The sequence below is a fragment of the Hippocampus bargibanti genome, linkage group LG12 (assembly GCF_051943395.1).
Source record: "Hippocampus bargibanti isolate YZ-2025 linkage group LG12, ASM5194339v1, whole genome shotgun sequence".
Taxonomy (NCBI): domain Eukaryota; kingdom Metazoa; phylum Chordata; class Actinopteri; order Syngnathiformes; family Syngnathidae; genus Hippocampus; species Hippocampus bargibanti.
This window is the reverse complement of record NC_142745.1, coordinates 21,619,396-21,641,832: the sequence shown is the minus strand read 5'-3', so window position 1 is coordinate 21,641,832 and position 22,437 is coordinate 21,619,396. Positions and strand designations below refer to the sequence as shown.

The 22,437-nt window shown below is 47.3% G+C and overlaps 1 protein-coding gene and 1 pseudogene across 1 annotated transcript; both read left to right on the top strand.

Annotated features, from left to right (window-relative positions):
* Positions 1-12,557: 12,557 nt before the first annotated feature.
* On the top strand, positions 12,558-12,676 carry LOC148890876 (5S ribosomal RNA; annotated as a pseudogene).
* A 3,089-nt stretch (positions 12,677-15,765) lies between these two features.
* On the top strand, positions 15,766-20,153 carry LOC148890875 (uncharacterized). Its single transcript, XM_089010836.1, has 4 exons — positions 15,766-17,012; positions 17,939-18,132; positions 18,199-18,241; positions 18,389-20,153. The coding sequence occupies exons 1-4, from the start codon at positions 16,976-16,978 to the stop codon at positions 18,766-18,768; spliced, it is 654 nt and encodes a 217-aa protein (XP_088866962.1). The 5' UTR covers positions 15,766-16,975; the 3' UTR covers positions 18,769-20,153.
* The last annotated feature ends 2,284 nt before the right edge of the window (positions 20,154-22,437 follow it).

Here is a 22,437-nt window from a genome sequence, read left to right as displayed (position 1 = left end):
CATTTTAAGCGCCTTTCAAAGCTCTCAAGGACACTTTACAGTCACAGACAAGCATAGGTACTATAATAAATAAAATACAATCACAAATAGATTGCAATAAATAAAATACAGTTATAAATAGAAACAGGAGCGAGAGCGACACACAGAAAATGCAATTTTAAATAGCTGGGTTTTGAGATGGGATGCTTTTACGTCTGTGTCAGCTCTCAGTCGTACAGGAGTGGTCCATCGATGAAAATGTTTCAGCAACACTGATCTCGGTATCAACCATTTCACAACATAATCATAATAATACATGACATTTTAAGTGCCTTTCAAAGCTCTCAAGGATACTTCACAGTCACAGACAAGCATAGGTAATATAATAAATAAAATAAAATCACAAATTGATTGCAATAAATAAAATACAATTATAAATAGAAACAGGAAAGAGAGCTACACACAGAAAATGCAATTTTAAATAGCTGGGTTTTGAGATGGGATGCTTGTACGTCTGTGTCACCTCTCAGTCGTACAGGAGTGGTCCATTGATGAAAATGTTTCTTCTGCCGTTACCTGTACTTCTTTGAAGGTGTCGGACGTTTCGTTTCTCATTGAAGAGGCTTTGTCAGTGAACTAAAACATTCTAGTGGTTTCAGCCCCATATATATATATCCCTAATGTCCAGAGGTGGCGGTGCCAGACCTCTGCTATGATAGGTCACTGCTCTCAGGTTGGGGAGAACAGGGGAATATACCCTGTGGCTACACCGAATCCTTTATTACTTGATTACTTGCCTGAATATTATGTATTTTCAATTTCAGGAAAAAAAATACAAACAAATTCATGGTTGTGGCATGGACTCACCAGTTTAACCCATAGTGGCTAGTCTGGCCATGGAAGAAATGGAGAAACAGGCTCTCACATCCTTCCCGGGTACAAAACCGAGGCACTGGTTTAGATATGTGGAGGACACTTTCGTCATAATTAAAAAAAGGAAAAAATTCTTCCTTCACAAATTACCTGCACTCGGTAGACATCAATACCAAATTTACTCGCGAGGACATTAAAGAGACCCAACTAGCCTTTTTGGAGTTTGAAGCAATTATAAAAGAGGACACAGCGCTAAAAACAGAAATCTTTAGGAAGGCCACACACACTGACCAATACTTACTTTTTGAATCTAACAACCCTCGACAACACAAACTATAAGTTATCAGAACCCTCCAGCATAGGGCTAATACCAACCAGCGTCGATGGTACTGAAAAGTAGTCAAAACATGTCAGGAGAGCACTCACAAACTGTGGTTGCCCTCAGTGGTCATTTAACAAATGTCAAAGGAAAAGAATAGGGAATGAACCCGAAAATTCCGAAGATACTAAAAGGAGACTAGTAGCATTACCTTCCATTGCAGGGCTTTCTGAAAAACTACAAAGAGTCCTTTGGCAACACAAAATTCCTTCTTATTTCAAACCGATAATCACTTGAAGACAAAAATAAGTGCATCCAAAAGATAGGCTGCCAAATGAAAAAGAAAGTAATGTAGTTTATTCAATACATTGGAAAAATGAAAATTATAAAGAGCAAAACATTGGGGAGACTAAAAAAATTCTCCAAAAAAAGACTTTATCAACGCCGCAGGGATAATACTACTGGGTCTCAATCTCACCTAAAATCTAGCTACCGCTCATTTGACGAAAATGAGGTTAAAATTGTCGCAAAAGGAAAGTAGATGGTTTGAAAGGGCAGTAAAAGAAGCTGTCCAGCAGGCAGAAGCCCAGTTCTTCTTGGCGCACGATTAATGTCATGATGGTACCCCCTGCGGAGAGCTCCCTCTGCCGTAAGGAGGACGCTGAAGAGGATGAAGGCGGGAAAGGCACTCGGGCCTGATGATTTACCAATCGGGGTATGGAAGTGTCTTGAAGAGGCGGCGGTGGTGTTCCTGACTGGGTTATTCAACAAGATCTTAGATGGTGAACAGATGCCTGAAGAATGGAGACAAAGTGTACTCGTGCCCATTTTTAAGAACAAAGGAGATGTGCAGAGTTGTACTAATTACAGAGGAATAAAGTTGATGAGCCATACAATGAAACTCTGGGAAAGAGTAGTTGAAGCTAGACTAAGAGCAAAAGTGAACATTTGTGAGCAGCAGTATGGCTTCATGACAAAAAAGAGCATGACAGATGCAGTGTTTGCTTTAAGAATGCTGATAGAGAAGTACAGAGAAGGTCAGAAGGAATTGCATTGTGTCTTTGTAGATCTGAAGAAAGCGTATGACAGGGTGCCCAGAGAAGAGCTGTGGCATTGCATGAGGAAGTCTGGAGTGATGGAAAAGTATGTCAGAGCGGTGCAAGACATGTATCATGACAATAAGACAGTTGTGAGGTGTGCTGTCGGTGTGACTGAGGAATTCAAGGTGGAAGTGGGACTGCACCAGGGGTCAGCTCTGAGCCCCTTCTTGTTTGCTATGGTGATGGACACGCTGACAGATGATGTTAGACAAGAATCTCCCTGGACCATGATGTTTGCAGATGACATTGTGATCTGTAGCGAGAACAGGGAACAGGTGGTGGAGAAACTAGAGATGTGGAGATATGCCCTGGAAAAGAGAGGAATGAAGATCAGTCGCAGCAAGACGGAATATATATGTGTGAATGAGAGGGATCCAAGTGCAAGAGTGATGCTACAGGGAGAAGAGATAAAGAAGGTGGAGGATTTCAAGTACTTGGGGTCAACTGTCCAGAGTAATGGAGAGTGTGGAAAAGAGGTGAAGAAGCGTGTCAGGGCAGGCTGGAGCGGCTGGAGAAAAATGTCAGGTGTGATGTGGGATAGAAGGGTTTCAGCTAGGATGAAAGGAAAATTGTATAAAACCGTGGTCAGACAAGCCATGATGTTTGGATTGGAGACAGTGCCACTGAAGAAAAGACAGGAAGCAGAGGTGGAGGGTAGCAGAGCTGAAGATGTTGAGGTTTTCTTTGGGAGTGACCAGGTTGGATAGGATCAGGAATGAGTACATTAGAGGGACAACTCGTGTTAGAGGCTTTGCAGAGAAAGTCAGAGAGGCCACACTGAGATGGTTTGGACATGTCCAGAGGAGAGAGAGTGACTATATAGGGAGAAGAGTGCTGTGCCTTGAACTGCCAGGCAGGAGACCGAGAGGAAGACCGAAGAGGAGGCTTATGGATGTGGTCAAAGAGGACATGAAGGTAGCTGGTGTGAGAGAAGAGGATGCACAAAACCGGGATAGATGGAGGACACTGATTCGCTGTGGCGACCCCTGAGGGGAAAAGACGAAAGGAAAAGAAGAAGATTATGAACTACATCCAAATATGAACAATAATAATGAACAGTTTACAGACTGGAACTCTTTTCATACATTCTGTTTACATTATAACGATCAACAGTTCAAAGACTGAAACTCTTTTCATACATTCCGTTTTAATTATACACATCAGGGCTCGTTGGGGTCTTCTTGTTTCTATCTCACTGTGCTATCAAACAGAAGTGTTGATTAACCATTTCTGTAGTACTCCGTGGCATAATAGGGGTGTGCGCCATACATCCAAGGCATTGTCTGTTCACCATAACATGGTACTGTCCCTACATTGTAACAAGATGGCGAACCAAGGCTATCATACGTGAATACCTTGGGTCTCCTGTGTTCTCGTCGTGGCCGTTGATTTCCCCCAATATCAGAATTACTGGGGTGTGGCTGGGGAAAAGGGGCACACACCGTCACAGGTGGATCATTTTCCGGACCAATGTTGCCCTCCTGAGCTTGGTCAACTTCCGCAGCTCCCGGTTCTGTCCCCGGCAGTTCATTCCCCAGTTGCTTGTCATCATGGTGGGTTGTCTCCACGAAGCTCACGTACCGCAGTTCTGGTGAGTCTGGTCGGGTGCTCTGCCGATGCAACACTGGATAATACTCATCCTCCTCATCATCCTCTTCTGGATCCATCTCTGGCATCTCGTTTGGTCATTGCCGAGTGGACTTCATCTTGGACTGGGGCTGTAGTGAAGTCTCTAATGGCAAATGATCACATGGCAGCAAGAGATTGCGGTGGAGTATCCGAGATCTTCCCTCCCCCCTCTCAGGTTTCAGCTCATAAACTGGAATGTCTTTGCTGACTTGACGAACCACTGTCTGAACAGCATCCTCCCAGTGGTTTCTCAGTTTGCCTGAACCTCCGCGTGGGGTTAAGTTTCGAACTAGAACACTATCACCGGGCAACCTGGCAGCAGTTTTGTTGTTTTCTTGCGTGATCACATACGCTTCCTCTATACCCTGTTTCCACTTCTTCACATAGTCCTTCTGGTTGGTGTCACCCTGGTTAAAGTCTGGAGTCAAACTAACCAACATTTTAACTGGTAAACGTGGTGAACGTCCATAAAGTAAGTAAAAAGGTGAAAACCCTGTCACCTCAATTTTGGTAAAGTTGTAAGCATAAACTAGTTTGTTTAGTGAGTCTTTCCAGTTACTCTTTTGTTTCTCTGTCAGTGTCTTTAACATCGGGATCAGTGTTCGATTAAATCGTTCAACCTGTCCATTTCCCTGTGGGTCGTAGGGGGTTGTCCTTGAACCCCCAACCCCACAATATTCCTTCAGTTGAGCAAAACGTTGACTTTCAAATTCACCACCCTGTGAATTGTGATGTGGTGGTTAGCAGGAGGAAAGGTTGCATGTCACTCTTTACATTGTCACTCTGTAACCCTGTCAAAACTGTCTGCAGGAATAAACTCTGGACCAATGTATCAGAATCAGAATCAGAATACCTTTATTCGTCCCACAATGGGGAAATTTGCAGTCCACAGCAGCAATTGAAAAGGGATGGGGTTGGGGTGGGGGTGAAAGGATAGAAAACAAGATATTCTAAGCGTAACAAAATAAAAATGTCAACTGTATACTGTGCAAATGTAAATGTGCAAAACTGTTCCATAAGAAAAAAAAACTGTACATAGTGAAGAATCAAGAAATGCATTTTGATATATTGCAACAACCCATATTTACAAGTGTCCAGTATTTTTTTTTCTTTTTTTTACATGTGATCATTGAGAATTGTGAAGCCTGACAGCAGTCGGTAGAAACGAGCGGCGGTACCTCTCCTTCTGGCAGCGCAGGTGTAATAGTCTCTGGCTAAAGGAGCTACCCAGTGCTGTCAGGGTGGGCAGGAGGGGGTGGGAGGGGCTGTCCATCATAGCTTTTAGTTTAGCTAGCGTCCGTCTGTTGCCCACCTCCTCCAGAGAGTCCAGCGAGCAGCCCACGACAGAACTGGCCCGCTTGACAAGGCGCTCCAGTCTTTTTCTGTCCCGGGTGGTGATGCTGCCTGACCAGCAGACAATGCCATAGTGGATGGCTGATGCCACCACAGAGTCATAGAAAGTCTTTAGCAGTGACCCCTGAACTCCAAAAGACCTCAGTTTCCTGAGTAGGAAGAGGCGACTTTGTCCCTTTTTGATTAGGGCATCCGTGTTTGTTGTCCAGTCCAGTTTATTGTTGAGAGTGACACCCAGGTATTTGTAGGAGGTCACCCTCTCAATGTCCGAACCCTGGATGTTCAATGGTGCAGGTTGTTTCCTGCAGAAGTCCACCACCAGCTCCTTGGTTTTCCCGGTGTTGATCTGGAGGTGATTCTGCTGGCACCAGTCCACAAAGTCCTTTGTTAGTCCCCTGTACTCCCTATCGTCTCCCGCTGTAATGAGGCAGACAATAGCTGAGTCGTCAGAGAACTTCTGAAGGTGGCAGGTTGGGGTGTTGTGGTTGAAGTCCGAGGTGTAGAGGGTGAAAAGGAATGGAGCCAGGACTGTTCCCAGCGGCGCTCCGGTGCTGCAGAGAAGCCTGTCCGACTCACAGTTCTTTCCCCTCACGTACTGTGGCCTGTTTGTGAGGTAATCTGTAATCCAGGATGTGAGGTGATGGTCGACTCCGGCATGCCGCAGCTTGTCCCCCAGTAGATTTGGCTGGATGGTGTTGAAGGCACTGGAGAAATCGAAGAACGTGATCCTCACCGTGCTCCCAGCATTCTCCAGGTGCAGCAACGCCGTATGGAGGAGGTTGATGATGGCATACTCCACACCGATGCTGGGCTGGTAGACAAACTGTAGCGGGTCCAGTGATGAGCTTGCCAGCGGTCGCAGGTGGGCGAGGACGAGTCTCTCCAGCGTCTTCATCAGGTGAGACGTCAGCGCCACCGGTCTGTAGCTGTTGAACTCCTTTGGGTTGGCGATCTTGGGCACTGGGACCAGCCATGACGTTTTCCACAGCTGTGGAACTCTGCCCAGCTTCAGGCTCAGGTTGAACAAGTGCTGGACAATGTCACACAGCTGGTCGGAGCAGGTCTTGAGGAGTCGGGAACTGATGTTATCCGGACCTGCTGCCTTCCTCACCTGCATCCTCCTCAGTTGGTTCCTCACCTGCGCAGTTGTGACAGACAGGCAGGAACCAGGAGGCAGAGTGGCGGCTGAGGGTGTGGCAACGGTTGGGAGGGCAGTTGTTGGTTGCGGAAAGCTGGTCGTGAGAGGGGGCAGGGAGGGTAAGGCCACAGTGAGAGTTGGTGCAGGTGCAGCTACAGGTGAAGTTGACGGTGGGCCGGGGGCAGCTGGCGTCTTGTCAAACCGATAAAAAAAGCGGTTGAGTTCATCTGCCCAGTCCTTGTCTTTTTCGTTCAATGTCACTGGGCTTTTGTGGCCAGAGATGTTTTTCAGGCCCTTCCAGACACCAGCGACATTGCTGGCTTGCAGCTGCTCCTCCATTTTCATCATGTAGACCTTCTTCCCCTCTCTGATCTTCCTCCTCAGTCGGATCTGCACGGCCTTCAGTTCCTCTCTGTTGCCCGAAACAAAAGCCCTTTTCTTTTCCTTCAGGAGGACTTTTATGTCGGGATTAATCCATGGTTTGTTGTTGGCAAAACACCGCACAATCCTGGTGGGTACGGTGTTTTGTTCACGAAAGTTTATGTAGTCTGTGTTGGTGAGTGAGTCAATGTCCTCCCCATGAATCTCAGTCAAGAGCTCCCATCTGGTTGAATCAAAACAGTCCCGCAGAGCTTCTTCAGCTTCTGTGGACCATCTTCTGGTCGTGCGGGTCACAGCTGGTTGCCTCTGGACAAGGGGTTTGTACACAGGCTGGAGATGAACCATATTGTGGTCTGCTCTTCCGAGAGGGGGGAGGGGGGGGGGGTTTGTATGCGTTCTTGGCATTTGAATAAAATAGGTCCAATATGTTGTTGTCTCTGGTGGCACAAGTTACATACTGTGTGAATGTTGGGAGGGAGGATTTCAGGGAAACGTGATTGAAGTCCCCTGAGATGATGAACAAGGCATTGGGGGACTGGGTTTGCAGCTTGTTTACAACAGTCATGAGGGCATCGGAGGCAGTGCCGCCATTCGCCGTAGGGGGAATGTACGTCGTCACGGCTATGACGTGTGAGAATTCTCGTGGCAGGTAATGCGGCCGGAGGCTAACGGCTAGCAGCTCGATGTCGCGAGTGCAGAGTTTTTCCTTCACCGTGATGTGCCCAGGGTTGCACCATTTGTCATTCACAAATACAGCAATCCCTCCTCCTTTCTGCTTACCGCTGCCTTCATTTCTGTCCGCTCGTACGAGTTGGAAGCCCTCCAACTCTGCGTGGGCGTCCGGAGTGATTGCCGATAGCCATGTCTCCGTGACGAGTAGCAAGCTGGCTTCCCGGTACTCCCTCTGGTGCCGCGTTAGCGCCGCCAGCTCGTCCATTTTATTCGGGAGCGATCTCACATTCATGTTGATCGTTATAATGTAAACGGAATGTATGAAAAGAGTTCCAGTCTGTAAACTGTTCATTATTATAGTTCATATTTGGATGTAGTTCATAACTTCTTTTCCTTTCGGCTTTTACCCTCAGGGGTCGCCACAGCGAATCAGTGTCCTCTATCTATCCCGGTTTTGTGCATCCTCTTCTCTCACACCAGCTACCTTCATGTCCTCTTTGACCACATCCATAAACCTCCTCTTCGGTCTTCCTCTCGGTCTCCTGCCTGGCAGTTCAAGGCTCAGCAACCTTCTCCCTATATAGTCACTCTCTCTCCTCTGGACATGTCCAAGCCATCTCAGTCTGGCCTCTCTGACTTTCTCTGCAAAGCCTCTAACATGAGTTGTCCCTCTAATGTACTCATTCCTGATCCTATCCAACCTGATCACTCCCAAAGAACACCTCAACATCTTCAGCTCTGCTACCTCCAGCTTTGCTTCCTGTCTTTTCTTCAGTGGCACTGTCTCCAATCCAAATATCATGGCTGGTCTCACCACGGTTTTATACAATTTTCCTTTCATCCTAGCTGAAACCCTTCTATCACAGATCACACCTGACATTTTTTCTCCAGCCGCTTCAGCCTGCCTGGACACGCTTCTTCACCTCTTTTCCACACTTTCCATTGCTCTGGACAGTTGACCCCAAGTACTTAAAATCCTCCACCTTCTTTATTTCTTCTCCCTGTAGCATCACTCTTGCACTTGGATCCCTCTCATTCACACACATATATTCAGTCTTGCTGCGACTGATCTTCTTTCCTCTCCTTTCCAGGGCATATCTCCACAGCTCTAGTTTCTCCGCCACCTGTTCCTTGATCTCGCTACAGATCACAATGTCATCTGCAAACGTCATGGTCCAAAGAGCTTCTTGTCTAACATCGTCTGTCAGCCTGTCCATCACCATAGCAAACAAGAAGGGGCTCAGAGCTGACCCCTGGTGGATTCCCACCTCCACCTTGAATTCCTCAGTCACACCGACAGCACACCTCACAACTGTCTTACAGTCATGATACATGTCTTGCACCGCTCTGACATACATTTCCGTCACTCCAGACTTCCTCATGCAATGCCACAGCTCTTCTCTGGGCACCCTGTGATACGCTTTCTCCAGATCTACAAAGACACAATGCAATTCCTTCTGACCTTCTCTGTACTTCTCTATCAGCATTCTTAAAGCAAACACTGCATCTGTCTTACTCTTTTTTTGGCATGAAGCCATACTGCTGCTCACAAATGTTCACTTTTGCTCTTAGTCTAGCTTCAACTACTCTTTACCAGAGTTTCATCGTATGGCTCATCAACTTTATTCCTCTGTAATTAGTACAACTCAACTCCTTTGTTATTAAAAATGGGCACACTTCGTCTCCATTCTTCAGGCATCTGTTCACCATCTAAGATCTTGTTGAATAACCCAGTCAAGAACACCAACGCCACCTCTCCCACACACTTCCATACCTCGATTGGTAAATCATCAGGCCCGAGTGCCTTTCCCGCCTTCATCCTCTTCAGCGCCCTCCTCACTTCATCCTTGCTAATGCTTGTTTCGTCTTGGTCCACAACAGTCACGTCTTCTACTCTTTGTTCCTTCTCATTCTCCTAATTCATCAATTCTTCAACGTACTCTTTCCATCTTGCCATCACACTATTGGCACCTGTTAATACATTGCCCTCTCTATACTTAATTACCCGAACCTGCTGCAGGTCCTTACCATCTTTGTGTCATGATCTGGTTGACGACCAACGGGGGGCGTTGTCGCCCCCGCCTACACCTCACAGGTGCTGGTCGTCCCGATCAGATTGGCGACCAGCGGGTAGCGACGTCAGCCCTGCCTGCAGCCTCGCAGGTGTTGGTCGTTTAATCATTGACATTTAAAAGAACACCCGGCACGACCATCCGGTGCCGATTCATTGTTTGTTTGTTTGCTGCTTGGTTGCAGCATGCATTGTGTACGTGTTTGTTTAACCTTGGCGGGCTTTTACTTTTGGTCTTCATTTGCTACTTTGTATTTTTTCCATTCAGATCATTTTGATGTTTTACATTTTGTTCCTGCTGACTTTATTTTAATACAATTTGTCAAACAACCTCCTACTCACTCCTGACTGCTTTTTGGGATCCGCACCCGCCATGCATCACCACCTTGCAAATCGTGACAGAATGAACCGACCGACCATCGGATCCCACAGGTACATTGGACCCATCTCATTTCCATCCTGTGCCTGGCAATGCTACGTCCACGTTAGCCTGAGCCTCGTCGAGTTTGAATTGCGTCACTCGACGAGCCGTAACGTCCACGTAAACGTCCGGCCGAGACCTCCTTCCAGGTGGCCGTCCAGGGTGACACTGGGTGACTGGCAGTGCACGCCCACGTCCAGCCACGCTGTCGTCGTGCATGACGAATTGAGTCTCATCCACGACGAGCCGTGCAACGTCCGCGTCAACGTCAGTCCGAGACCCCACTCACCGCTGGATCCCGGAGCGGCTCTGGACTGGTCTCGTTCCCCCGGTGCCGGGCAGTTCACGCCCACGTCGGCGTCCGGCCGAGACCTGGTCCCATATGGCCGTACGGGGTGCCATTCTGCGCCTGGCAGTTCGACGTCCACGTTGAGCCATGCGCCATCGCGTGAACGTGCGAGAGGGATCGCACTCACGCCCACGACGATCCGTGCCACGTCTTCATCCACCCCAGGCCGAGTCCCGTTCCCATCAGGCCGCCGCCCGTCGTATGCTGGAGAGGCAGCGGTTGCCCTCTCCACTGACCGTTCCCTGGCGAGTGGACCTTTTGGGAGACTGTTGGGACTTCTGGAAGCAGCCCCTTGAAGGGGGGGGGGTACTGTCATGATCTGGTTGGCGACCAACGGGGGGCGCTGTCGGCCCCGCCTGCACCTGCACAGGTGCTGGTCGTCCCGATCAGATTGGCGACCAACGGGTAGCGACGCCAACCCTGCCGGCAGCCTCGCAGGTGCTGGTCGTTATAATCACTGTCACTTAAAAGGACACCCGGCACGACCATCCGTTGTCTGTTCACTGTTTGCTGCTTGTTTGTTGCATGCTGTGCATGTGTTTGTTTCACCTTGGCGGGCTTTTACTTTTGGTCTTCTTTTGCTACTTTGTATTTTTTCCATTCAGATCATTTTGATGTTTTACATTTTGTTCCTGCTGACTTTTATTTTAATACAATTTGTCAAACAACCTCCTGCTCCCTCCTGCCTGCTTTTTGGGATCCGAACCCGCCATCACCACCTCGCAAACCTTGACAGAATGGACCGGCCAACTATCGGATCCCGCAAGTACATCGGACCCGTCTCATTTCCACCCTGTGCCTGGCAATGCTACGTCCACGTAAGCGCAAGCCTCGTCGCGTTTGAATCGCGTCACTCGACGAGCCGCAACGTCCACGTAAACGTCCGGCCGAGACCTCCTTCCAGGTGGCCGTCAAGGGTGACACTGAGTGACTGGCATTGCATGCCCACGTCCAGCCACGCTGTCGTCGTGCATGACGAATTGAGTCTCATCCACGACGAGCCGTGCAACGTCCGCGTCAATGTCAGTCCGAGACTCCACTCACCGCTGGATCCCGGAGCGGTTCTGGACTGGTCTCGTTCCCCCGGAGCCGGGCAGTTCACGCCCACGTCGGCGTCCGGCCGAGACCTTGTCCCATACGGCTGTACGGGGTGCCGTTCTGCGCCTGGCGGTTCGACGTCCGCGCGGAGCCATGCGCCGTCGCGTGAACGTGCGAGAGGGATCGCACTCACGCCCACGACGACCCGTGCCGCGTCTTCGTCCACCCCAGGCCGAGTCCCGTTCCCATCAGGCCGCCGCCCGTCGTGTGCTGGAGAGGCAGCGGTTGCCCTCTCCACCGACCGTTCCCTGGCGAGTGGACCTTTTTGGGAGACTGTTGGGACTTCTGGAAGCAGCCCCTTGAAGGGGGGGTACTGTCATGATCTGGTTGACGACCAACGGGGGGCGTTGTCGCCCCCGCCTACACCTCACAGGTGCCTGTCGTCCCGATCAGATTGGCGACCAGCGGGTAGCGACGTCAGCCCTGCCTGCAGCCTCGCAGGTGTTGGTCGTTTAATCATTGACATTTAAAAGAACACCCGGCACGACCATCCGGTGCCGATTCATTGTTTGTTTGTTTGCTGCTTGGTTGCAGCATGCATTGTGTACGTGTTTGTTTAACCTTGGCGGGCTTTTACTTTTGGTCTTCATTTGCTACTTTGTATTTTTTCCATTCAGATCATTTTGATGTTTTACATTTTGTTCCTGCTGACTTTATTTTAATACAATTTGTCAAACAACCTCCTACTCACTCCTGACTGCTTTTTGGGATCCACACCCGCCATGCATCACCACCTTGCAAACCGTGACACTTTGTCTCTCTGTGGATGTAGTTCATAATACCGGGCGTAATTGTTTTGGGCATGTCGTCCAGCGCATTTATGTATTTACTAGTACATATGTTGGGGACAACATCTATTTTGAGGGGGAGCATGTGACAGGTTGTAAAGTATCTTATTTCGTATTTTGGTTACATTCGCGTAGTTATATTGGTTTACAAATGATGTATGTCGAAAATGTTTATTTAAAACAAGGAAAGCCTGCTTCGGTTAGTGTTTCGTGTCGGACCGATTTAGATCGTTGGACAGGAAATTGTTGTGCGCATACGTTTGCATTACATCTGGGCTTTTCGAAGTAAACCACTGTTGAGTCAAGACGTATCGTAATGCTTGTCTTGTGTTTTTTTTCTGGATCCCACAACACCGTATCTCCCTTACCATAGTGGAGAGCGCCGCACTTATGGCCATAGTACCCTGAGAACGCCCAATCTCGTCTGATCTCGGAAGCTAAGCAGGGTCAGGCCTGGCTAGGAGTTGGATGGGAGACAGCCTCGGAATGCCAGGTGCTGTAAGCTTTTTTTTTTTTTTTGCAGCCACCCCAAACTCTGTGGGCCGAGAAATGCTCTCTCCCCTTAGCGATCCGATTTCACTTGTCATTTTACGAGCACCCCAGATGCGATTTTAAACAGCTTCCCACGCGTTGATTTGACTCTTGAGTCGCTGCCTGTAACGCTATCGCTTTCCGGCAGAGGGAGCTCTCCGCAGGGGGTACCATCATGACATTAATCGTGCGCCAAGAAGAACTGGGCTTCTGCCTGCTGGACAGCTTCTTTTACTGCCCTTTCAAACCATCTACTTTCCTTTTGCGACAATTTTAACCTCATTTTCGTCAAATGAGCGGTAGCTAGATTTTAGGTGAGATTGAGGCCCAGTAGTATTATCCCTGCGGCGTTGATAGTCTTTTTTTGGAGAATTTTTTTAGTCTCCCCAATGTTTTGCTCTTTATAATTTTCATTTTTCCAATGTATTGAATAAACTACATTACTTTGTTTTTCATTTGGCAGCCTATCTTTTGGATGCACTTATTTTTGTCTTCAAGTGATTATCGGTTTGAAATAAGAAGGAATTTTGTGTTGCCAAAGGACTCTTTGTAGTTTTTCAGAAAGCCCTGCAATGGAAGGTAATGCTACTAGTCTCCTTTTAGTATCTTCGGAATTTTCGGGTTCATTCCCTATTCTTTTCTTTTGACATTTGTTAAATGACCACTGAGGGCAACCACAGTTTGTGAGTGCTCTCCTGACATGTTTTGACTACTTTTCAGTACCATCGACGCTGGTTGCTATTAGCCCTATGCTGGAGGGTTCTGATAACTTATAGTTTGTGTTGTCGAGGGTGGTTACATTCAAAAAGAAAGTATTAGTCAGTGTGTGTGGCCTTCCTAAAGATTTCTGTTTTTAGCGCTCTGTCCTCTTTTATAATTGCTTCACACTACAAAAAGGCTAGTTGGGTCTTTTTAATGTCCTCACGAGTAAATTTGATATTGATGTCTACCGAGTGCAGGTGATTTGTGAAGGAAGAATTTCTTCTTTTTTTAATTATGACGAAAGTGTCCTCCACATATGTAAACCAGTGCTTCGGTTTTGTACCCGGGAAGGATGTGAGAGCCTGTTTCTCCATTTCACTATGGGTTAAACTGGTGAGCCTCTTCGATGAGAAACGAAACGTCCGACACCTTCAAAGAAGTACAGGTGACGGCGGAAGAAACATTTTCATCGATGGACCACTCCTGACGAGTGAGTGCTGACACAGACGTAAAAGCATCACATCTCAAAACCCAGATTTTATTTAAAATTGCATTTTCTGTGTGTAGCTCTCTCTGCTGTTTCTATTTATAATTGTATTTTATTTATTGCAATCTATTTGTCTTCTTCTTTTCCTTTTGGCTTTTCCGCTCAGAGGTCACCACAGCGAATCAATGTCCTCCATGTATCCCGGTTTTGTGCATCCTCTTCTCTCACACCAGCTACCTTCATGTCCTCTTTGACCACATCCATAAACCTCCTCTTCGGTCTTCCTCTCGGTCTCCTGCCTGATAGTTCAAGGCTCAGCATCCCTCTCCCGATATAGTCGCTCACTGTCCTCTGGACATGTCCAAACCATCTCAGTCTGGCCTCTCTGACTTTCTCTCCAAAGCCTCTAATATTAGTTGTCCCTCTAATGTACTAATTCCTGATCCTATCCAATCTGGTCACTCCCAAAGAAAACCTCAACATCTTCAGCTCTGCTACCTCCAGCTCTGCTTCCTGTCTTTTCTTCAGTGGCACTGTCTCCAGTCCAAACATCATGGGTGGTCTCACTACGGTTTTATACACTTTTCCTTTCATCCTAGCTGAAACCCTTCCATCACGCATCACACCTGACATTTTTCTCCAGCCGCTCCAACCTGCCTGGACACGCTTCTTCACCTCTTTTCCACACTCTCCATTGCTATGGACAGTTGACCCCAAGTATTTAAAATCCTCCACCTTCTTTATCTCTTCTCCCTGTAGCATCACTCTTGCACTTGGATCCATCTCATTCACACACATATATTCTGTCTTGCTTCCACTGATCTTCATTCCTCTCCTTTCCAGGGCATATCTCCACCGCTCTAGTTTCTCCGCCACCTGTTCCCTGTTCTCGCTACAGATCACAATGTCATCTGCAAACATCATGGTCCAAGGAGATTCTTGTCTAATATCGTCTGTCAGCCTGTCCATCACCATAGCAAACAAGAAGGGGATCAGAGCTGACCACTGGTGGAGTCCCACCTCCACCTTGAATTCCTCAGTCATACCGACAGCACACCTCACAACTGGCTTACAGTCATGATACATGTCTTGTACCACTCTAACATACTTTTCCGTCACTCCAGACTTCCTCATGCAATGCCACAGCTCTTCTCTGGGCACCCTGTCATACGCTTTCTCCAGATCTAGAAAGACACAATGCAATTCCTTCTGACCTTCTCTGTACTTCTCTATCAGCATTCTTAAAGCAAACATTGCATCTGTCGTATTCCTTTTTGGCATGAAGCCATACTGCTGCTCACAAATGTTCACTTCTGCTCTTAGTCTAGCTTCAACTACTCTTTCCCAGAGTTTCATTGTATGGCTCATCAGCTTTATTCCTCTGTAGTTAGTACAACTCTGCACATCTCCTTTGTTCTTAAAAATGGGCACGAGTACACTTTGTCTCCATTCTTCAGGCATCTGTTCACCATCTAAGATCTTGTTGAATAACCCAGTCAGGAACACCACCGCCACCTCTCCAAGACACTTCCATACCTCGATTGGTAAATCATCAGGTCCGAGTGCCTTTCCCCCCTTCATCCTCTTCAGCGCCCTCTTTACTTTATCCTTGCTAATGCTTGCTACGTCTTGGTCCACAACAGTCACGTCTTCTACACTTTGCTCCTTCTCATTTTCCTCATTCATCAATTCTTCAAAGTACTCTTTCCATTTTGCCATCACACTACTGGCACCTGTTAATACATTGTCATCTCTATCCTTAATCACCCGAACCTGCTGCAGGTCCTTACCATCTTTGTCTTTCTGTCTCGCCAGCCTGTAAAGATCAGTCTCACCTTCCTTGCTGTCCAGCCGAGCATACAAGTCATCACAGGCCTATATTTTGGCCTTTGCCACCTTTACTTTAACCGTGCGCTGCATCTCCTTGAACTGCTGTCTACTCTCGTCCGTCCTCTCAGTGTCCCACTTCTTCTTTGCTAACCTCTTTCTCTGTATACACTCCTGCACCTCCCCATTCCACCACCAAGTCTCCTTATCTACCTTTCTTCCACTCGATACACCAAGTACTTTCCGACCTGTGTCTCTGATTATGTTCGCTGTAGTTTGCCAGTCATCTGGAAGGACCTATTGCCCACCCAGTGCTTGTCTTGCCTCCTTCCTAAATGTCATGCAACACTCTTCCTATTTCAACTTCCACCATTTTGTCCTCACTTCAGCCTTTTGTTTCTTCTTCTTCCTCACTGATTGCGTCATCCTACACACCACCAACCTATGCTGTCTGGCTACACTCTCACCAACCACTACTTTGCTGTCACTGATTTCCTTTAGATGGCGCCGTTGACACAAAATGTAGTCTACCTGTGTACTTCTGCCTCCACTCTTATAGGTCACCCGATGTTCCTGTCTCTTCTGAAAGAAAGTTTTCACAATAGTCATTTGCATTCTCTTAGCAAAGTCAACCACCATCTGTCCTTCAGCGTTCCTCATCTGGAGTCCAAACCTGCCCATCAACTCCTCATCATCTTTGTTTCCTCCGCCAACATGTCCATTGAAGTCTCCACCAATTACAACCCTCTCACTTCTTGGGATGTTCTATATGATTTCATCAAAGTCCAACCAAAATGTCTCCTTCTCTGCCAGCTCGCATCCTACTGGTGGGGCATACCCACAAACAACATTGAACATCACACCTTCAATTTCTAGCTTCAGACTCATCATTCTATCTGATACTCTTTTTACTTCTAAGACATTCCTAACATACTCCTCTTTTAAGATAACCCCAACTCCATTTCTCTTTCTGTCTTCACCATGATAGAACAACATAAACCCTGACTTTAAGTTTCTAGCCTCACTCCCTTTCCACCTGGTCTCCTAGATACACAGTATGTCTACCTTCCTTCTCTGCATTATATCAACCAGCTCTCTACCTTTACCTGTTATTGTTCCTACATTCAAAGTTCCTACTCTTAGTTCTATACTCTTGGCGTTCCATTTCTCTCTTTTCCTCCGGGCACACCTCCCTCCTCTCCTTCTTCGACCAACAGTAGTCCATTTTCACTGACACCCTGAAGGTCAACAGTACAAATGGCGGCCGTTGTTAACCCGGGCCTCGACCGATCCGGTATGGGATTCATTGGTTTGATTCACATATTTGTTTTGGCAAAGTTTTTTACGTCGGATGCCCTTCCTGACACAACCCTCTGTATTTATCCGGGCTTGGGACCTTGGGTATAGTCCTCTGTTCTCCCCAACCTGACAGCAGTGACCTATCAGAGAAGAGGTCTGGCACCGCCACCTCTGGACGTTAGGGATATATATATGGGTCCGAAACTACTCGAAAATGTTAGTTCGCTGACAAAGCCTCTTCGATGAGAAACGAAACGTCCGACACCTTCAAAGAAGTACAGGTGACGGCGGAAGAAACATTTTCATCGATGAACCACTCCTGTACGACTGAGAGCTGACACAGACGTAAAAGCATCCCATCTCAAAACCCAGCTATTTAAAATTGCATTTCCTGTGTGTAGCTCTCTCCTGTTTCTATTTATAATTGTATTTTATTTATTGCAATCTATTCGTGATTTTATTTTATTTATTATAGTACCTATGGTTGTCTGTGACTGTAAAGTGTCCTTGAGAGCTTTGAAAGGCGCTTAAAATGTCATGTATTATTATGATTATGTTGTGAAATGTTTGATAACGAGATCAGTGTCGCTGAAACATTTTCATCTATGTACCACTCCTGTACGACTGAGAGCTGACACAGACGTACAAGCATCCCATCTCAAAACCCAGCTATTTAAAATTGCATTTTATGTGTGTAGCTCTGTCATGTTTCTATTTATAATTGTATTTTATTTATTGCAATCTATTTGTGATTGTATTTGATTTATTATAGTACCTATGCTTGTCTGTGACTGTAGTGTCCTTGAGAGCTTTGAAAGGCGCTTAAAATGTCATGTATTATTATGATTATTATGTTGTGAAATGGTTGATAACGAGATCCTGTCGCTGGGTGATTACGTATCTCCGTCGACTTTGTTACAGGTCTCCCCCCGTCCCGTGGCAAGACGGTCGTTCTCACCGTTGTAGACCGATTCTCCAAGTCGGCCCACTTCGTTCCGATAACCAGGTTGCCGTCGGCTGTCGAGACGGCTCAACTCCTGGTTAACCACGTCGTCCGTCTCCACGAGATTCCGACGGGCATCGTGTCGGACCGGGGACCGCAGTTCGTGTCCAAGGTATGGAAAAGTTTCTGTCGGTCCCTAGCGGCGTCGGCGAGCCTGTCGTCTGGCTACTATCCCCAGACCAGACGGAGAGGAAGAACCAGGACCTGGATGCGGCCCTCCGGTGTGTATGCCTTCAAAGTCCTGTGTTGTGGGCCCTCCACTTACCTTGGGTGGAGTATGCCCACAACACCCTGGTCTCCACAGCCACAGGTCGGTCCCCGTTCATGTCCGCCTGGGGTTATCAGCCACCTCTGTTCCCCACCCATAGGGCCAGGTGGAGGTCCCGTCCATCGAACACCACCTGAGACGGGCCCATCGAGTATGGAAGGAGACCAGGGCCGCCCTGTCGCGCACAGCATCCCGGTACCAACTAGTCGTGGACCGTCGTCGCCAACAGGCACCCAACTACCAGGTCGGGCAGGAGGTATGGCTGTCCACGAGGCACCTCCGGCTGGCCGGGACGTCGGCGAAACTGGGCCCACGCTTCACAGGTCCCTTCCCCATCGAGGCCATCCTCAGCCCGGACTCGGTGAGGCTCCGGCTGCCACCCACGATGCGGATCCATCCGGTCTTCCATGTTTCCCTCCTCAAGCCAGTGGAGACCAGCACCCTAGCCCCCACGCCCGCCCCCCCCACCTTCCCCCCTGATGTTGGACGATGGCCCGGTCTACACCGTGCGGGAGATACTGGACTCCAGATGCATGGGCAGGGGTGTGCAGTACCTGGTCGACGGGAGGGCTATGGGCCAGAGGAACGTCAGTGGGTCCCCCGTTCCTGGATCCTCGACCCATCGATCACCCGGGCATTCCATGCGGCTCACCCCACCAAACCAGAGGCGTCCGTTGAGGGGGGGGAACTGTCACATCGTCGTCGCTGTCAGGATCGCGCCCCTCCTGTCTCCTCCTCCGCTGCTCCTGGGAGACGGCCCCTCCCTTCCTGGCTCATCCGGCTCACGCACCTGTTCCCCATTCCCTTAATTGTGCCTTCTGGCTATAAGAGCCACATCTAACGTTCGGTCATTGGCGGAGTATTTCTGGAAGCCCCCCGCACGCAGATTTCTTCACGACGTTCTGTTGTTTGATGTTGCCCAGTAAAGACTCTTTATTTGAATCACTGTCTCCACCGTGTATTTCGGATCCGATCCCAGCTACCTTCCGGCGTCCCTCGAGTTCTGTCACCACTCCTCGAGCGGACGTGACACGTAGAAGCAATGAATCACGTACGGACGATCAAAATAAACCCATTAGTCACCCATTCAAGTACTAACCAGGCCCGACTCTGCGGGCCATCTGCGGTGCGCAGTCCATTTTTAATTAGCCTACAAAAAAATTTATAAACAGAATGGAATATGGCCTGCACTTCAAATTTTGCCCGCACTTTTAAGTTTTAACACCAGGGAGAGCTACTGTTGATCAAGGCAGTTGCTCCACCAAAAAGGCCAATCCCAGAAGAAATTCACCGGTTACTCAACAGGGCAGAACCTATACGACAAATCTACAGCGTAGATTTTGCTGCAGTAGTCATTTGTCACCATGGTGCCCAATGTAACATTTGCATTGCTTGCTACAAGCCACTAGCCCCTTTCATAAGTCTCACGTACAGTTGACAGTCACGGTTTAATGTAAATTTACGTTTTGTAGCGTCACATATGTTGTTAGCTTCTTTTGAATCTTTCTTCTGGGCCGAGGTTCTGTGCATCTATTTTGGAAAATGATATGCAAATGAATGACCTTCGAACGCTTGCGAATGTCCGGAAGAAAGAAGCAGGCTTCTGTTTGGCTGCCGTGCCGAGTATGCAAATTTCAACTGCAGGTAGCCTATGTATGTCTGCTCGGTGACGGTACACGTGTATTGTTTGTCGTGAAGGCGAGGGCGTCCGTGGAGAGTTTGTAGAGCGCGCGGTCAGGACAAACCATCCATGATTTTGCGGAATTTAACACAAGTAGGTATTATTGAGCTTGAATATTTCGTTGTGTAATAAGTTTTGAATGTTGAACGTGATTTAATTTTTCAATAAATGTTGATTTCTTTAACTTTGCGCCTTCGATGGAAACTTATTAAAAACAGACGCAATCTTGATAAATCACAGTGCATATGTTATTTTAATCTATTTCCATTTCCTCCTCCAAGTATCTGCGAAATAGTATGTAAATGCCATATCTTGCATATTCCTTGAGACAAATTTATTAACTGATCAGGGATATTTTTCACATTTGAAAGAGAAAGAGAGTTAATAAATTGGGTTGTAGTGTACTTACTGTGCTATGAGGTTTGTACACACTACATTTAAAGGACAACCGACATTTTTTTTTGTTTCCCACTGACATCTAAAATACCCAAAACAGGCAGGCTGATATTTTTAGTCAAATTAAAAACACCAATTAAAATGACTTCAAAATGAATCCGGAAATGGCCAGTTTCAGAAGATCCCACCCCCTTGTTCCAGACGTCACGCCAAGACGTCTTGCCTTGCTCGAGAATCAAAACAATGGCTTCAGATTCGGAGAAGATGCTTTCTTGTTACTCATCCAGTTATGAATATGATTCAAATAGTTCTGAAGAGGAAAGCATAAATGTTTGCCATCAATTACAGAAGTCCTTCCGTCTCATTTTGAGGTGTCTGGACTCCAATTTAGCGCCCAGAAAATGCACAAGATGGCGCCCAAGCTCCATTGGAAATGGGCTGATTTTTCAACTGGGAATTTGTGTCAGCGAATATCAAATAGTTGTCTTGGTGTCACACAACGATTCACCATCGCGTTATTTATGTGTTTTCCTTCTAATTTCGCCATCAACACGGATCAACACGAAGTTTTCAGACTAAACAAAGTACCGCAAAATGCATTGTGTCTCGCTTTCTTGGTCAGCGGCGGTCCTAACGTGACGTCACAGGGGGATCGTCATCAACTCGAAAACAAGACTTCATGAATATTCAGTGCAAGTCTTTAAACGTAAACTATAGCTATATGCTATGGAATCTTTGTAAAATACGCTCAGTCGAAGTCATTTGAAGTTTTACAAATTATGGACATAACTTGTGCTGAGGCGTCAGTTATCCTTTAATGCTTTAGGTTTAGTATTTCTGGCCCAAACACTCCCTCCAAATGCTCCGGGCCCGGCCCCTCTGTCAAATTTTCGAACCCAATGCGGCCCGTGAGTCAAAAAGTTTGCCCACCCCTGCGCTAAACACTTGAAGGCAAAATGAGTGCATCCAAAAGATAGGCTGCCAAATGAAAAACAGTGTAGTTTATTCAATACATTGTAAAAATGAAAATTATAAAGAGCTAAAAATTGGGGAGACTAACAAATTCTAAAAAAAAAGACTTTATCAATGTTAGGGTAATTCGCCATACAAACATCTCTAAACATCGCTCTGTAATTAATCTTTGTTTACATTTTGAACTTCCTCGTATGTCATAGCCTGCCTTTCTTTACACGATGTCGCATTTTTATTACGTCACATCCTGTCGCGTCATTACTATGCGCCGCATAAATACTCCTACAGGCCGTTCTTCTCTCTCTCTCCATGCGCTCCCTCCTCCGCGACACTGCAATGTCTCCAGCTCTCCCAAATTAAATCAACTTTCTGTTCAAGTCCTGGCTCCCTGATGATTTAACCATCGATCTCCATCAACACCCGTCGAAGCAATGAACCAAGGGCGAACGATAAAAAATAACCCAACAATCAACACTGCAGGGATAATACTAGTGGGCCTCAATCTGCAGGACATATGCACCTAAAAGCTATCTACCACTGATTTGACGACAATGAGGTTAAAATCGTAGCGAAATAAAAACAGATGGTTTGAAAGGGGAGTAAAAGAAGCTGCCCAGCAGGCAGAAGCCCAGTTTTGCTTCGCGCACGAGTACTGTCATGACGGATTCCCCCATGCGGACAGCTCCCTCCACCGGAAAGCGATAGCGTTACAGGCAGCGACTCAAGAGTCAAATCAATGCGTGGGAAGCCGTTTAAAATCGCGGCGGGGGTGCTCGTTAAATGAAAAGTGAAATCGGATCGCTAACGGGAGAGAGCATTTCTCGGGCCAGAGATTTTGGGGTGGCTGCTAAAAAAAAAAACTTACAGCACCTGGTATTCACAGGCGGTCTCCCATCAAAGTACTAACCAGGCCCGACCCGCTTAGCTTCCAAGATCAGACATTCTCAGAGTAGTATGGTATATAGTTCGTTCTTGTCGGATGATGAGGATTTTGGTTATCCAAATACAGCCTGGAGTCGATGAGTCATACCCTTGAAGGGTTTTTTTTTTAGAATATTCCGGACATACCCGATTGACACACAATGCCTGGTTGACCACGA

Bases quoted from the DNA above. Each gene is read 5' to 3' on its own strand.
- LOC148890875 (XM_089010836.1), top strand. From the start codon at position 16,976: ATGGCGGCCGTTGTTAACCCGGGCCTCGACCGATCCG. The intron at 17,013-17,938 runs GTATGGGATTCA...ACTTTGTTACAG, and splicing joins CCCGGGCCTCGACCGATCCG to GTCTCCCCCCGTCCCGTGGC. The intron at 18,133-18,198 runs GTATGGAAAAGT...TACTATCCCCAG, and splicing joins GACCGCAGTTCGTGTCCAAG to ACCAGACGGAGAGGAAGAAC.